This window comes from Sycon ciliatum, chromosome 1 (assembly GCF_964019385.1).
Source record: "Sycon ciliatum chromosome 1, ocSycCili1.1, whole genome shotgun sequence".
NCBI classification, from domain to species: Eukaryota; Metazoa; Porifera; class Calcarea; order Leucosolenida; family Sycettidae; genus Sycon; species Sycon ciliatum.
Genome location: NC_088643.1, coordinates 65,032,056 through 65,047,506, shown reverse-complemented (window position 1 = coordinate 65,047,506; position 15,451 = coordinate 65,032,056). Strand labels below are relative to the sequence as shown.

General features: G+C 48.1%; 1 protein-coding gene across 1 annotated transcript; it reads left to right on the top strand.

Annotated features, from left to right (window-relative positions):
* The first annotated feature begins 4,804 nt into the window (after positions 1-4,804).
* On the top strand, positions 4,805-15,299 carry LOC135804883 (dual oxidase maturation factor 1-like). Its single transcript, XM_065318851.1, has 6 exons — positions 4,805-5,145; positions 10,862-10,919; positions 11,365-11,499; positions 12,146-12,253; positions 13,553-13,706; positions 14,091-15,299. The coding sequence occupies exons 1-6, from the start codon at positions 4,975-4,977 to the stop codon at positions 14,908-14,910; spliced, it is 1,446 nt and encodes a 481-aa protein (XP_065174923.1). The 5' UTR covers positions 4,805-4,974; the 3' UTR covers positions 14,911-15,299.
* The last annotated feature ends 152 nt before the right edge of the window (positions 15,300-15,451 follow it).

Here is a 15,451-nt window from a genome sequence, read left to right as displayed (position 1 = left end):
GTTCTACAACTAACTGGCTATCAGCTCTAGCACGTCTTGGGTGCGCGCTGCAACCGCCTCCCAGCTTGGAAGGTTCTAAGTTATGAAAACATAGGAGGGGAAGGTGAGCGCAACCAAGACAAGCGCAAGCTGAAAGTCAAAAAAACTGGTGGTGTTAGTGGACATTATCGTAACTTGTAGTTCCTTGATCCTTTTTCTCTACTATAAATAATTAATCATTGGCTCTCCATCCGAGTCTAGACTACATGTATAACAGTGTTCCGGGGAATTCACGCCACGTCTTTTGGCCGTACAGTTTCCATGGTTTCAGGCCCGCCGGAACCGATCCAGTTGGACAAGCCATGGGCATGGCCAGACCAAAACGTTTTGGCCACCAACATGCGTTTAGTGCTGAGGGGGTCATCATGTGTATACCCGTTTACCTCCATATCATACACAACGTAAGACTAAGGTACAGTATGGCCGGACCAATTCGTGACAATTTTGCTTCCGCCGGTCCTGGTACTACTTCTGAAGTACAAGAGACTTATTTATGGGAAGTCTGTCGCGACTTCCTGTTTCAGGCAGAGCCAAGACCATACCGGTATACCACCAGCACTCACGGGTATTGCGACAAAATTATTATCATTAATCATCAACAGTGTACCCGGGTATTACTGTTTGTAAAACAATGAACTGGCTCCAGTACAGTTTAGTCGAGTCTGCGTGTGCCATAGCAATTATTTAAAACTGCAGAAGAGGCATTAGTTCACTGACTGTAACTCGTAGTACAGTACTACATGTACATGTATTAAAGTGCTAGCCAGGTTACAATTATGTAAAATGCCACTAGTCACTTAACTGGGTGAGTGTGAGTTCCGATTGGCAGGGTTCTCTGAGGACTGTACACTAACACTCTACAATGTGAGTACACTGTACATGTATAACGCTGACAATTTCCTGGTTATGAGCTGAGTTTCGTCGTAATTCGGTGGCAAGCACCTGATGCCAAAAACAGGCAAAGAGATGCCATGAGATTGTTTGACAAACTCTCTTCGTGATGGTATGATGCCTGGGCCAAGCACCCCGATATCCGCATACACCGGATATCCACTGTGTGCGGGCGCCTGGCGTGCCTGGAACTAAGCAACCTGCTGGTGTCCATCTTGATAATAGTCATCGCCTAACAGCTTGGTGTTAAACGTGATTTCATGTTCCTCCCGGGCCGGGGTGCAATGAGAAGGGTAGTAGCTTCCTCAGGAAGAAGCAAGCCAAGCAATGCATGCCTCGTTCTGCCACTCCAACTGACTGCCTTCATTCACCTTTGCCCTTTGGCTTAGTACAACCATACTGATGTGATGATGACTCGTTGCAGGTTCCCTATCGCCAATGGACGTCAGAACTTCAAAAGTACAGCACAACATGACTGTAGCACTGTAGCACTGTAGCACTAGCAGCTGTGCATGTGTATGTGCGTGGCATTATGCATCCAGCTACTAGTATAGTAGTAGACTAGATCGACCTTTTCATTTTGGTGCTCAGGCCTACGGCATCCATGGTTTCCGGATGCAGTCGTTTATAAGATGTTTGGCTAGAACATTCAGCCGGCATGAGACATGATGCCAAGAGAACTCCCAGGGCCATGGCCCAGAACTGCAGATAAGAAGGGTTGCTTGTCAGAAAGTACTACACACGTGTAGAGATTGTAGTACAGAACGGGCGATGGTCTGCGTGATCCGACGGCGACCGTGTCCTACATCAGAACATGACTCACTGTGTTCTGTACAAGTGGCATTCAAATGTCAAGTCACAGGTATCAGCTCTGCGGTGCCGCGGCGTCCGGTCACTATCGACGATAGCAATCTACTAGTTACAAACACTCGGTCACCGAGCCAACGTCCATTTTGCTCGTTTTACCAATCAGTTGGGAAGCGACCAGTGTATTTCCCGGGGATGTTTGCCGCAGTTTCACGTATTATCTCTAGGGTGTTGCAAAACACTATCTTTGATACTCTTTGCCGAGTCTTTGGGGTCCACTTCCCAAGAACAACCTACTACATTGTAGTGAAATGTCATTGTAAGGACTATAAAATAGCGGCACGAAATCATGCCAGTGCCATGGTGAGTCTGAGTGCATTACTATTGTAGACCTACACGCACACTGTACAGTCATGTAGATCTACATGTAGCTCACAACACCTGAGCGATCATGAAAGGCTAAAGCCATAGCCATAATGATGTGTGTACATGTACTGCATTTCCTACTTGAGGAAAGTGGACCTACATGTACATAGTCATTGTACACAATTGTACCAGATTGCCCAGTCATGTAAAATTATTTTACTATGATGATGATGTACATGTACACTGTAGGTCCACCTCTAGCCTAGGCTCTAGCCTAGGCTCTAGTCTAGGCTCTAGTCTAGGCTCTAGTCTAGGCTCTAGTCTAGGCGTATATTGTACTTCGAAGTAACTAACGCGACACACCAACTGTTGGTGGTACAGTGGTAGCCAAAGCCAAAGGTGCTCGTCACCTACATCATAGTATATGTACATTGTACATTGTACCTTACTACCGTATTATCTCTAATATAAGCACGGTCCTTTATTTTTTCAATGTACCTCAGCCCCGTGCTATAATGGAGACGTTCCTTTATTGGAGACTGTTCCATTATTATTTCAACCTCATTTCAGAGGCATGTTGCCATGCCAAATTCATGTCAGACACACACATTTCAGGGTTTTTTTACTTTACAGGATAATGAATTTACACGTACAGTGTGCTTATAATGGAGACTGAGCACTATATTTTTTGAATGCCGCCCCAAGGTGTTCTATTATTGGAGACGTGCTATTATTGGAGACTGTGCTTATATTAGAGATAATACGGTAGGTAGACCTACTACTGTACATGTACCATGATGTACTAGTACTAGGTGCTATTTATTTATTTATTTATTTCACTCAACTCGTGGTTCATGACCAATTGGCACGCAAAGTGCGAGAGAGGGGTTATAGCCAACCACGGCAAGAAAAGAAAAGAAAGGAATATAGAAAAAGAGAAGAAAGACTTTCCCCATGCGCCAGTGAGTGAGAGACTGAACTCTAAAGCCCGAAGATAAGAGTGCTGCTCCTTGGACTTGGAGATTCCGTTCTAAACGTCCAACTCCAACCCTCTGAGATATAATACTGCACATCATGCACACCGTTGCCCTTGGCAGATAAGGCTGGAGAAACAAATGGCAGATTCTCGGCTCGAAAAGCAGTGAAATTGACAGAACCACACAAACCGTATGGCGGGCACCAACTTGAATTCTGCGTCATTGCTTTATCCACTTGCCAAACATGCATCATGTGAAACATACAGGAAAAAGTCACCAAATTCTGCCAATGTTTCTGCGGGCAGTATCCGCTAAGGTTTAGCATACAGGGCATGCCAATCCAGTTTGTAGCATATTTTTGGAAAGCACTCACTGCAGTTGCCTGTCGTGCCCCCCCCCCCCCCCCGCGTAGCAAAGTAGGCAGCTAATCTTGCTAAGATAATATTCGCTAATTTGTGTGTAGTAAAGATTGACCAAACAGTAAACACATGATTAGTATTGTGATGATGACATAGGACTGACACGATGTCGGTGCCTGGCACACACAGGTAAAAACGAAACCTTCCTAACAAATGGCGCAGGCACACACACACACACACACACACACACACACACACACACACACACACACACACACACACACACACACACACACACACACACACAATCATCATGATTGTCACTTGCAGGAGTGATTTTTGCCTTTACTGGAGCTAGCTGTACTGTGTGAGCAGACTGCTAGAAGCGGCAAACTCTCCAGTCATGGTGGCAATATCGGAATGTGAAAGGTGGTGGTCGTACATTGTACTGGCAGACACACTGTGTGCATGTGTGCATGCAGTGAGTGCATGTCATACAGAACACCAAGCACTTGCTATCGCCGGTGTTGTGCAATAGAACTGAAAACACTCAGCAAGTCTTGGATTCACAAATAATTCACAATCACACAGTTGAACGTAGCGCGTTGTCAGTATCATGAGGCATATACATGTACATGGAGTGGACCGGTATATACTTACCCGGCAGTAATATTGCAATCAGTGAGGTGAATACGAAGCATGCAGTGTGATGTCTCCATGCACAGCCTTGCCCTCGCCATGAATGCAGGAGTATTTAGCCACTCGAGTGCCCGCTCTTGAGCCGGTTGAGGTCCTTTTGCCCACCCATTTCCAACCACTTGCAGGCACTTCACCCATTGACAGATCAGACCTTTGTTTGACACAACTCGCTCTGCGTGAATTCATGAACTCACCGGTTCCCGGACTGCCCGGATGGCCGGGGTATGCGTGTAAGCCGTGCATGTGTAGGGGGGTCGAAATTTGCGAGTTAGTGAGAGCGTGAGGACTAAACCGAGGAGTTGACTAAACCCGTGAAAAAATCCTAGAAAAATCGCGAAGGAATGTGTCAGTGCAGCATGTTTGTGATTCATGCCGACGCTTCGCTAGCCCTGCCATGGAAGAAAACTGAAACCGATCTGTAGTGTAGGCTGTAGACGTGTACATTGTAGACTGTAGCGTAGGCATAGCATACTCGTACAGTCGACTAGTCATGTACTAGTACTACTACTAGTACTAGTAGTAGTAGCCATGGGCATAGGTCTCCGAAGGAGCAAAACTGCAGTCCGGCAGAGCTATGCAGACTGCAATCGTATGCAACACTGAGGACTGAGTCTGCATGCGTCGTGTGCAAACTGCAGCAAAGCCACTTACTTGTAGCTGAGAGTAGTAACATAACCTTCACTCAGTGCTCGGGGATCTAGTTCAGTCCGCAGCACTGGTCTCATCCTAGCTGGAAGAGAAACGTCCAGTTGGGCAAGGTGACCTTTTTTTCTGAAAAAGACATCTCCGTTGTCTTGACGTAGAGCTAGGGAGAAAGACACCTAACTACCGGCGAGATGGTGCTGTTCGACGCGTTCCGGGGTATCCCGGCACCAGCGCTCTACGATGAGATCCGCAACCCAGTCATGGGGGATGTGATCGTTGTCGGCTTGCTAGTAGCCTTCGCGATGATCATGGCGTCCTTCGTCATTGGCATCCTGCCCGGCGTGGCGGGAGGATTGATGAAGGTGAGCACACACAAACACACACACGACACTTGCCACCCTCTGCATATCCCGCCAGTTCTGGGTTTCGGCATTTCTTGAAGGCCTGCGGGTTGCTGGTTGCTGTTTTCCGCTGTTTAGACCGGATGTGCAGAGCAGTGCCGGCGCCGCATATCATTTTTGTGTTTCGCACTCGACTTAGTTGTATCTGTGACTTGGCCGGTAAAGCCGTTACCTTTTGGCAATCACCAGTCTTCGCGATGGTGGCGAAAATGCTCTGATTGTTGTGGACGTGGGAGTGAGAGAGCGGATAATTCGTGTGCTCGTTTTGTTCAGATTGTACCCGGACGTTTTAGTCACGGATTCTTAGTCGGTCAGACAGACAGTGGGTTTGGAGTTGGAGTTTACCCGGAATGCGCCCCTTTAGTCTGCGAATGAGTTTAGTACAGGCTTGAGTCGAGATGTGGCCATGCTGTGAAGATCTTGTTCGACTGCTTTGACACAGTTCTGAGGAATCCGCAGTAGGTGCTTCCACTTCCAGTCACGCGCTTGACCGTTGACGTTGTCGTTGGAGTTCATACTCACTCACAGCAAGCTAGCAAAGTCAATCATTATGATTGTGAGAAAATGAGTGCAGCTGGTCTTGAACAGTGTGCATACGTACTCCCTCACGATCACCTCAGGTTGTCCCAGAAGAAGGTTTCCGATGTCTTCCGCTCGAAAGGAAATATTTCGTGCCGTGGAGCGTGGTTGGGAGTAGAGTGCGAGGGATCGAGACTCTGATTATGACGCCCTCAACCTCGTGTACGCTAGCGCTGTCATTAGCACTAAAATAGCAACTAACTAACGTTATTTGTCATCGCAAACCAACGCTTTATTGCCAAGCTTTGGTGCATAGTGTCAAGGTTGGTTGGCGTCTGATCAGTTCCAAAATAATTGACTAACGAACAGTGTTCTTCTCCTAGCTTTGGTAGTTTGTTTTGAAGGACTCGATGGCCTCCAGCAGAGCACTAAACGAACAACATGATCATTGCACAGTATCTACATCTGCAGATGCAACTTGCTCGTGTTATGATTATTATGATTATTATTATTATGCAGAGCTTGTCAGTTTGAGCACTCTGGCAAGGTACGTTCGGGCCTGGTTGGAAATTTTTATTTCCATTGCTATCAGGTTCGGCCTCATTTCCTCTGTGCTGCGCTGACGAGTCCACAAAGGACGAAACAGTTCTGTTCGCAGATTGAGTATTATTATTATTATACATCTCCATTCACATGGACCTGGAGGCATTCCTGGCAAGTCGAAAAGACTGGTGGACATTGTGCCAATTTCGACATAAGTTTTGCCGTTATATTATAACCCTTTAAGAGCCACAGGAAAATTTCAAAATTCTGCATTTTTTCGTGTTCCTTGGATCATAGCTCCAGTTCTACTCACTCAATCCTCATAATCTAGGGCTTCCTGGAAAGGTCTCCCCGAGAGGAAGAGAATGAGGTCGATCATGATAGCCAGCACACCGTCTATCCAGCGCTAGATCGCAGCGACAGTACGAAAAATGCCCCAAATGCGTCCAATTGCGTCCCGCTCCAGATATTTCATTTTACTCGATCGTGGAGTTCCTGTTTTTTCGTGGTGTACTCTTGACAATATCAACAGTGAAACCCATGCAAATTCGAGTAAACCAGCATGACGAAAAGTCTCAAAATTCTCAATACTAAAGTCGCACTGCGCGCTTTTGAAATTGCCGCGATCGCGGCTCAACTTACGAGTGATTTATCTCAGGAACCGTTGCTCGCAGCGCTTCGCGGATTGTTGCTCCCGACAGGTGAGAGTTTTCTCTTTGCCCTGGATATTTCGATCACTGGATTTGAGCGAGATTGGACTGAGTTACGATCTTTTGAAGTTTTGCATTTGAATGCGTCGTTTACGACGCATTCAAGTATGGGGCGGCTCTTAAAGGGATAACGGCAAAACTGCAACTGGGCCAACTGAAGTGGCTCTATTGGGTGCTTGCTGTCATGTACTAGTCATGTAAATGTAGTCTTTGTAGATCTACAGAATTTTTGCCGAAAAAAGCTGGCCAATGCTACATGCATCATAGTCGACTACCATGTGCAGCATTGGCCGAATTTTTTTGGCGAGTATTGGACAATGTCATCCCATCCTGATTCCTGACCCTATCTACCTAAGATCATCTACTTTGATTAAAATGTACAGTAAAACTCCCCAGATCCGGGCACGTCCCTAATCCGGGCACGTCCCTAATCCGGGCACGTCCCTAATCCGGGCACGTCCATCTACCGGGCACCTTTCTGACCTACTGTATTGGCTTTCAATGGAAAATGACCCCAAAAACTATTGATTGGCATAAAAAAAGGTTTACATGCACGCGGTAATTACGGGCAATTTCTAACTACGGGCAGTACTCATGCAGTCCCGAACTGTCTGGATCAAGGGAGGTTCACTGTACCAGTTATCTACATCCAGACAGCTACTGTTTAGTGCAGTTGTAACACTGTGTTAGTGATAAATCTATGAGCTTTGCTCAGCCGAAAATAGAGTTCTCCCGGCTTGTCAGAGGCTGTTTTTTTTAATGACTTGTGAAGGTAACTTAGTGATGGTGGATATGGAAGGACTATTGTCCTCTATGCACGATGTTGTGATTCTTTGAAGGCAGACGCCGTGCTACTTGTCCCTAGATTGTGAAATTGTTTGCCAAAAGAGAATGTATGAAAACTGCGCGTCTGGTCACTCGCAGTAGCGGCACATCCTATGGTACAGTTATTACGTATTACTAGTGTGTAGGCGATAATGACGTGTAAACTGTGTCATAATCAATCAAGCCTGCCTGCTCTGTACAGACGCCGGGTTCCCCAGACACAACACTCACACCGTCATCAATCAGCCGTGTCTTTAGGGGCTAAGGTCAGTAAGGTCAGTAAGGGACTAGTTCTCATCCCTGCGAGTTCTTCTAATCTGACCTATACGGTTTATGCGCTGATCACACATTAAAACACGCGGTCATTTGGATTGAAAATACAAGGCATCGCCTTACAGCTGCTTATCCTAAACAATGTTCCCCGTACCCATCTATCCCCTGTTTGAACTCGGATGGTGAGCCAATGTAATCGTGGATGAAAAGGAAGGAGAACATTTATATTCTGCGAGTTCTGACTAACTAACTTCCCACCAAAGCAAGCAGATAATATTAAGTCGGCGAGTGTGATAACAAGGCACAAACCTGACAGGGAGCACTGAGACATTAAACCACCTGACACCTGGCTCCAACATATCTACAAGGCGCAAACCAACAACCTTCCAACCTGGAAGGCTCGGGTTAGGAAAGGTCCAAAGAGGGGAAGGAAAGCACAGCGAAGACAAGCACAAACCATGTACCACGGCAACAAAGAATGGCGAACGTTACTGGATGAAGACGAGGCCCCTGTTTGTGGTTTTCTGTAATTCTGTGACCGTCAGTATTCTGTGGGAGGGAGAAAGCATTCAAGACCCCCAGCAGCACCTCTGTCAGCCTAGCTGATGGTATCAAGAATGGTACAGCTCAGCTGTACAAAATGCTAACCGTGACGTGTATAACCTTGAATGTGTGTCGTTCATTCAAGACTGTATAGTGCCCCCCCCCCCCCCCCTCCAATCAAGAGACAGACTGAAAATTGACTTCAATCATCAGGGTTCCAAGTAGCAAGCTCAAAATAGTGGGGGGGGGGGGGGGGGGAAGCAGAGGAAACAGTCACCCCATCACCCATTTTCCATTTTTGAAGAATGATATTCCCATGCAAAATGCTACATACTCAAATCTGTGGACAGCAACAAAAAAATGCATAAATGCATATGTAGATTGAAACACTGGCACTGAGATCACTAGCATTTCTATGAATGCTTGAGTTCAGTGACATTGTTGTTGGACCAGTGGTGGGAGCTTTTTTCATTGAATCTCATCACGAGAGAAGAAGGAATGAATGAGGTTACGTACGTGTCAAGTTACTAGATCACTTAAACATGCCTATAGATGAATTGTTTCTCAATGATTGAGAAATAATTCTCCGTGTTTATATAAGTTCCAAGCTGGCCGGGCAGGACCGTTGTGCCTCATTGCAAAATCCAACATGGTGCCTGCCATGGTGCACTGTACACGGTACCTGCCGTGGTGCACTGTACACGGTGCCGGGGTGTGGCGAGAAAACTAACATGTTTAGGTATACAATAATCATCGGATTTGAACTGTTTTGGCACTGTCTACTGTCTTATTTCCCCAGTACTTTCTACGTGTGTGGGTCACCCATTTGGCGCTGTTGTACTGTCTACTCCTGATAAATAAGTCACGCATGTTCGAAACTGGATGGTGTGTACCTTTATATTATTACTTCAAAGTCACGTATTATTAAAAGTCATGTACTCCGATAAAGTCACACATTTGTTTGTCCCCCATTGAAGACCAGGTCCACGGAGAATCATAGACTGTACTAGGCACATGTAGTAGTAGTAGTAGTAGTAGTAGTAGTAGTAGTAGTAGTAGTAGTAGTAGTAGTAGTAGTAGTAGTAGTAGTAGTAGTAGTAGTAGTCTCAACTGTAATGTTACTGTTAGTCTTGTTGGCAAGCCCAAGAGCAAAACTCAATATCTCAAGAAGTCAAGCTGAGCTGCTCCTTGGTTGTGGGGCTGTATGACCTTTTTCTGTCTTGGTGGATTCCGGGAGCTCTTCTCTTATCAGTCCAATGCAGCTCACCGGGCTCAGTATATCACTTTCAAGTGAAGATATCAGAACTTTTCAAAAGTTCTTAGTTCCTGTTTGGTGTGTGCAGCAGTGTTTGCCACTGTCTCAGTGTGCAAGTGGCTTGAGAATGGGCTGCTGGCAGCTATAGCTGAGTAGAGCAGATATTCCTCTAAACCCAGGGCAAGAGACTATCTTCAAATGCGGCCTGCAGGAGGTGCAGTGCAGCTTGCTGCTGTAGTGGGTGGTGGCTGGATGTTGATAGGAGCACCCAGTGCTGCTCAGTGTGTTACGTGTGTGTGGTGTGTGTGGTGTGTGTGGGTCACAGCTTGGCACATGCATGCACACATCACACATGTAATACCTATTATGTCTGGGTACTTTCCACCTGCAGTGAAGAGCAGCCAAGTGCTTCACTGCATGCAGCCTCAATTAATAGGACTCTTGAAATGATATCTAAGACAGTAAGAGGATGATTTGGCCCGGTGTGACTGGCTTGAAGGCTTGATGGCTGCAAAGGGGGCAGACAAGTACTAGTAGTATACTGTACCCAACTGAGTTGGGTGCCATGATGGTACTGCGGCTTGCGTGTGGTTTCTCGGATGTACAAAGTTATGGCAATTGCATCAAATCTTATGCCAATAACCTGTAATAATTATAGGATATGACGTGCATGAACTCCAGATATAGATCACAAATAGGGAAACTTGACATTGAACATGGCCCCTTCAAGATGATTGGTTGGTGGAAGAAAATTAATCATTTCTTCCAAAGGAGAACTCAGAAAATGGTTGTGGAAAGATGATAACCTGATCGCAAACATGTGCAGTGCATTGTACGTATGTACGTATGTATATGCCCAAACGATGCACACATACACAACACAGTAAGGAGTGAGGAAGGTCTGTTGCAACTCTGAGTACCTGTGTTTCTTACGATCCGCTCTGGCAACCCGACGCAGGCCAATCTCCTGAAGTTTGTTTATGGGTGTTGTGTTGTTTGTCACGTGCAGAAACTCTCTGTCTTCGTCCGTGCCCTCTTTGCCAGCTTTGTTGGTGCCTCCATCCTCGGTAAGGACACGGCATGACTGCTGCATGAGGTCATCGTCTGTGCTGCATGAGGTCATCGTCTGTGCTGCATGAGGTCATCGTATGTGCTAGTCGCCAAGCATGACTGCTGCATGAGGTCATCGCCTGTGCTAGTCGTCAAACATGACTTCATCATAGCTCTCTTGTGACGTGTACACCGTTCTGCGCTGCATCGTCTGTACAGGAGGAAATGGCAACGTCACGATGCCGGGACGATTCGGTGCATTGTCGAGTGTGTGCCGCTGCAGCTTGTTATGAGAACTGCTTGCATATTCCATTAAACCAGTGGTGTGTGGAACTGCTTGTACAGCCCGCCTTTGGTTTATGGTGTGTGCGTGTGTGTGTGTGTGTGTGTGTGTGTGCGCGCGTGCGTGCATGTGTGTGCATGTGTGTGTGTACACATGTGCTCTTCTGTTGTTACTTCCAGTCTGCCTTTTTGGCGACGGCTGGATGGTTGACGAAGTCACAACGTATGTCTACTTGAAGCAGTTCAGCACCACTGAGGCACACGCAGAGGTTGGATTCCACATTGGCCTGCGGGGCATGAATATCACTCTGAAAGGTATACTGATTTGGGCCACTGCAAGTGTAGTTGTCTCACACCAGGAATGACGGTTGACGTGCTCAGCAATGTTGACTCGTGACTTTAGTTGTGTGCGGAGCAGCCCTTTGGAGTGTGTGTGTGTGTGTGTGTATGTGTGTGTTTGTGTATGTGGGTGGTAGGGGTGGTGGGTGGTATGTCATCTTTATTGTTCATTCCACAAAATTGTTCAATTGTTCAATGTGATGCAGATAGTGAAGAACCATCCGAGGTAAATAGCCATTGTAAATGTGAAACATGTTATTGTGCCATGCCAGCTGGCTATTACGAAGTCATGTACGAACCCACAAAGGTGCAGGCAAATATTGTATTGCCTGCACCTTTGTATAACAGTTAAACTACAGCAGGAAGATATAGAAAGGGGTAGTGATGGTGGTGGTGTGTGTGGTAGTGGTGTGTGTGTTGGGGGGGGGGGGGGTAGTATTGGGGGGGGGGTAGTATAGCTTGCTGCTGAATGCCCTCCTAACATTGTGTTGATTTCCCAGACTCGGAGTCGAGTTAGACCGGCATAAGCGGTAACTACCGCTGCAATGCCCTATGCATTTATTGTGCTAATCACTTCTCCTCTGGGTTGGCATTGTTTCACTTTACGATTTTATATGTATAGGTAAACCGGAATACCAGAGCTTTGAAGGTAACAGCACAGAACAGATCAACTACAATGAGCACTACGAGTTTGGTCAACTTCAGGGGCGCCTGGGCTTCGGTCCTCAAGGTAGGCTTCCCCGTCGCGGGTATAGGAGAGAACTGTTCTTGCTTGACTGCACCCTCTCCTCCCCCTTCTCTCTCTCTCTCTCTCTCTCTCTCTCTCTCTCCTCCACACATAAGCGGTGGCAGAGGCGTAGCTGGTCCCTTTTTTAGGGGGGAGGGGGGGGGGGAGGAGTGCACGACCGCATATGTGTACGATGGCAGGTGCATAACATTCATGCCTCATGTTCATTATGTGCATGCTGAGCCTGGGTCGACATTTTTAGTGGGGGAGGGGGGGGGGGTGCAAGTGCTCCCCCCCCCCTCCCCCCCCGTGCCCCAAACGGGCTATGCGCCTGGGAGTTATAGTTCAGACTTTCCCACCCAGCGGCTAGGATCAATGTTCGAAGATGGTCACATGCCAGTCTCAGTCCAGTCAATGTTCGAACTGTGATTTCCTGGCCATCTTTGGGTCGCTGATCAGGCAAGGCAACTTAGGAGACGACTGTTCTTGTGCATACACATAATGCTATGCGGCATCCTCTGCGGCATCTCGTCATACACATAATGCTATGCGGCATCCTCTGCGGCATCTCGTCATACACATAATGCTATGCGGCATCCTCTGCGGCATCTCGTCATACACATAATGCTATGCGGCATCCTCTGCGGCATCTCGTCATACACATAATGCTATGCGGCATCCTCTGCGGCATCTCGTCATACACATAATGCTATGCTATGCATCCTCTGCGGCATCTCGTGCTCACATCTGGCATGGGCACATCATCACCGTCCAGGCTCGGGGTGCAACAGACGAGAGTAGAGGAAGGATGCGGAGAGAATGCAGCAGCCGTTGGAAGCTACTAGTATTCGTCATTTTGACAGCCCAGACACACACACATACACACACATACACACACAGACACACACACACAGACACGCACACACACAGACACACACACAGACACTCAGACTCAGACATGCCCATCGCGGAAGCGATGATAGCGAACAGCTATGTTAGACATAGCAACTTGTGCTGGGATTGCACCATTCCACAGCTTGCAAGGCTGATGAATTGACCGCCACTAATTTAGCCTGGTATCCACCACACAGCTGATTGAAGTGACTTTTTCTGGCCAGTGAATCCCCATTTTTCCTTTTTTTTCTTCTTCTTTTTTTTCGACACAGACACAGACACACACACACACACACACACACACACACACACACACACACACACACACACACACACACATGTAAACACACGCATGCCAACACATTGAAAAAAATGCTAGTGTTTGGCTATTGATTATGTTACCCCCAGCCGGTATCGTCAGTCAAGAGTTCCGTTATGCTCAACTCCGTGGAGCGCCATTGCCCATTCTGTGGATTCTTGAGTACTTCACATTGGACGGAGAGGACATCCGCTGGGGTCGCAACTTCCGTCAGGCTGGCTATTACTGCAATCTATTGATGTGGTGAGTACTAGTAGACTGTGGTCTGAATTGAACTATAGTCTGCATGATCTGTGTGTTCACATGTATGTCTGTGTGTGTGTGGGGGGGGGGGGGGGGGGGTGCACGCGCGTGCGTGCGTGAGTGTGTGTGTGTGTGTGTGTGTGTGTGTGTGCGTGCATGGTACATGTTTGAGGATGTGTGTGGTGGGTGGCTCGGAGCACATATTCCGTCATTGTTGTCTGGTCTGGTTGGCACAATTATGGTAGATGAGCGCACACGCTACACCACCATAAGGCAAAAGCACTGATCTCCAATGCTGTGCGTGCATACATGTGTGTGTGTGTGTATGTGTGTGTGTGTGTGTGCGTGCGCGCGTGCGTGTGCGCTTGTCATTGCCGGCCGCAGGTCATCGTTTGCATTCTGGATCCTGTCCATCCTGCTGTTCACGACGGCCATCGCCTCCGCCTGTTTCCTGCTCGGCATCACCGGCCTGCTGCAGATCATCGGCGCCGGCGTGTACGCTGGCATGCGTGACCAGCACGGCCCGCCGCTCATCATACCCATCGCCCAGGGCGCCCTCATGGAGCCGCACTACGGCTGGTCGTTCATCCTGACGCTCTTCACGGGCATCCTGTGCGTTCTGACTGCCACTGTCATCTACTACATGTACCTGCGCTACCCGGAGCTGCTCTACGAGTTCTTCGACAACGACCTGCTGGAGGAGGAGGACTACCTGGAGGTGCAGCGCACCATCGACGACAAGGACGGCTACGCCAACACGTGGGACAAGCAGGACCAGCAGCAGCAGCAGGGCGGCATCTCGGCCAGCGGTGACATCGTCAAGGTGCCGCTGACCGGCGGCGTGGGCGCTAACGGATCCTCCGGCACTGGCGCCGCTGGCGATCCGGAGGCCGGCAAGGCCGATGAGGCCACCTACCTGCGCAAGTCGCGCCGCTCCAAGCGCGTGCGCAATAAGGCCTCGTCGAAGCGCAACCAGGCGCGCCCCAACCTGGGCGCCGTCACCGAGGAAGAGGAAGAGGGAGGTGCCGCCGGCCAGAACGGTGACATGGAGATGCGGACTGTGAACAAGGTGTCACTCTCCGACGCACTGCGCTCCAGCATCAAGCGCAAGAAGAAGGAGCAGCCCGAGGAGGAGACGGCCATCAACGAGGCAATGGAAGGTGCCGAGGAGACCGACAGCAGAGGGCAGCCGGAGGAGGTGTGAGCAACGACAGCAGCAGCAGTAGCAGTAGCAGTTATGCATTTGGATCAGCATCGGCCGCTAACAAACGCCCACACATTGCATCCACGCACACACGCGCACACAAACATCCGTTAGCAAACATCTGCCACACGTCTTGCCCCCGATCTGTTAGTCTGCAGTTTGTTGGCAGTTGAATGACTGCTGGTTAATTCACCTATAAAGGAACATACGAGATGCAATTAATAAGCCATGTTGCCGGTGCCTACATATTCTTCTTGTTCTGCAGCTTGCTCTTTCTTTTCCCTTGCTGCCATACCCAAGCTCTTCCTAGTCTAAATAATATTGTTGTTGTTTTTGACACCTAATCCTTCTTGTGCACCATTGCTAATTACTTACTACTGCATACAGAATTCTGACTTGCGCATGTGGAAATCGTGTGCCATATGATGAAATCATCACTAACGGCTACAGTAATCATGGCATCATCTCACGCATGCATTGCATTGTCGCCACCCCACACAGTACTGAACCCACTGGTCTCACTGCATGATGATTGTCAAGA

Bases quoted from the DNA above. Each gene is read 5' to 3' on its own strand.
- LOC135804883 (XM_065318851.1), top strand. From the start codon at position 4,975: ATGGTGCTGTTCGACGCGTTCCGGGGTATCCCGGCACCAGCGCTCTAC. The intron at 10,920-11,364 runs GTAAGGACACGG...TGTTACTTCCAG, and splicing joins TGTTGGTGCCTCCATCCTCG to TCTGCCTTTTTGGCGACGGC. The intron at 13,707-14,090 runs GTGAGTACTAGT...TGCCGGCCGCAG, and splicing joins TACTGCAATCTATTGATGTG to GTCATCGTTTGCATTCTGGA.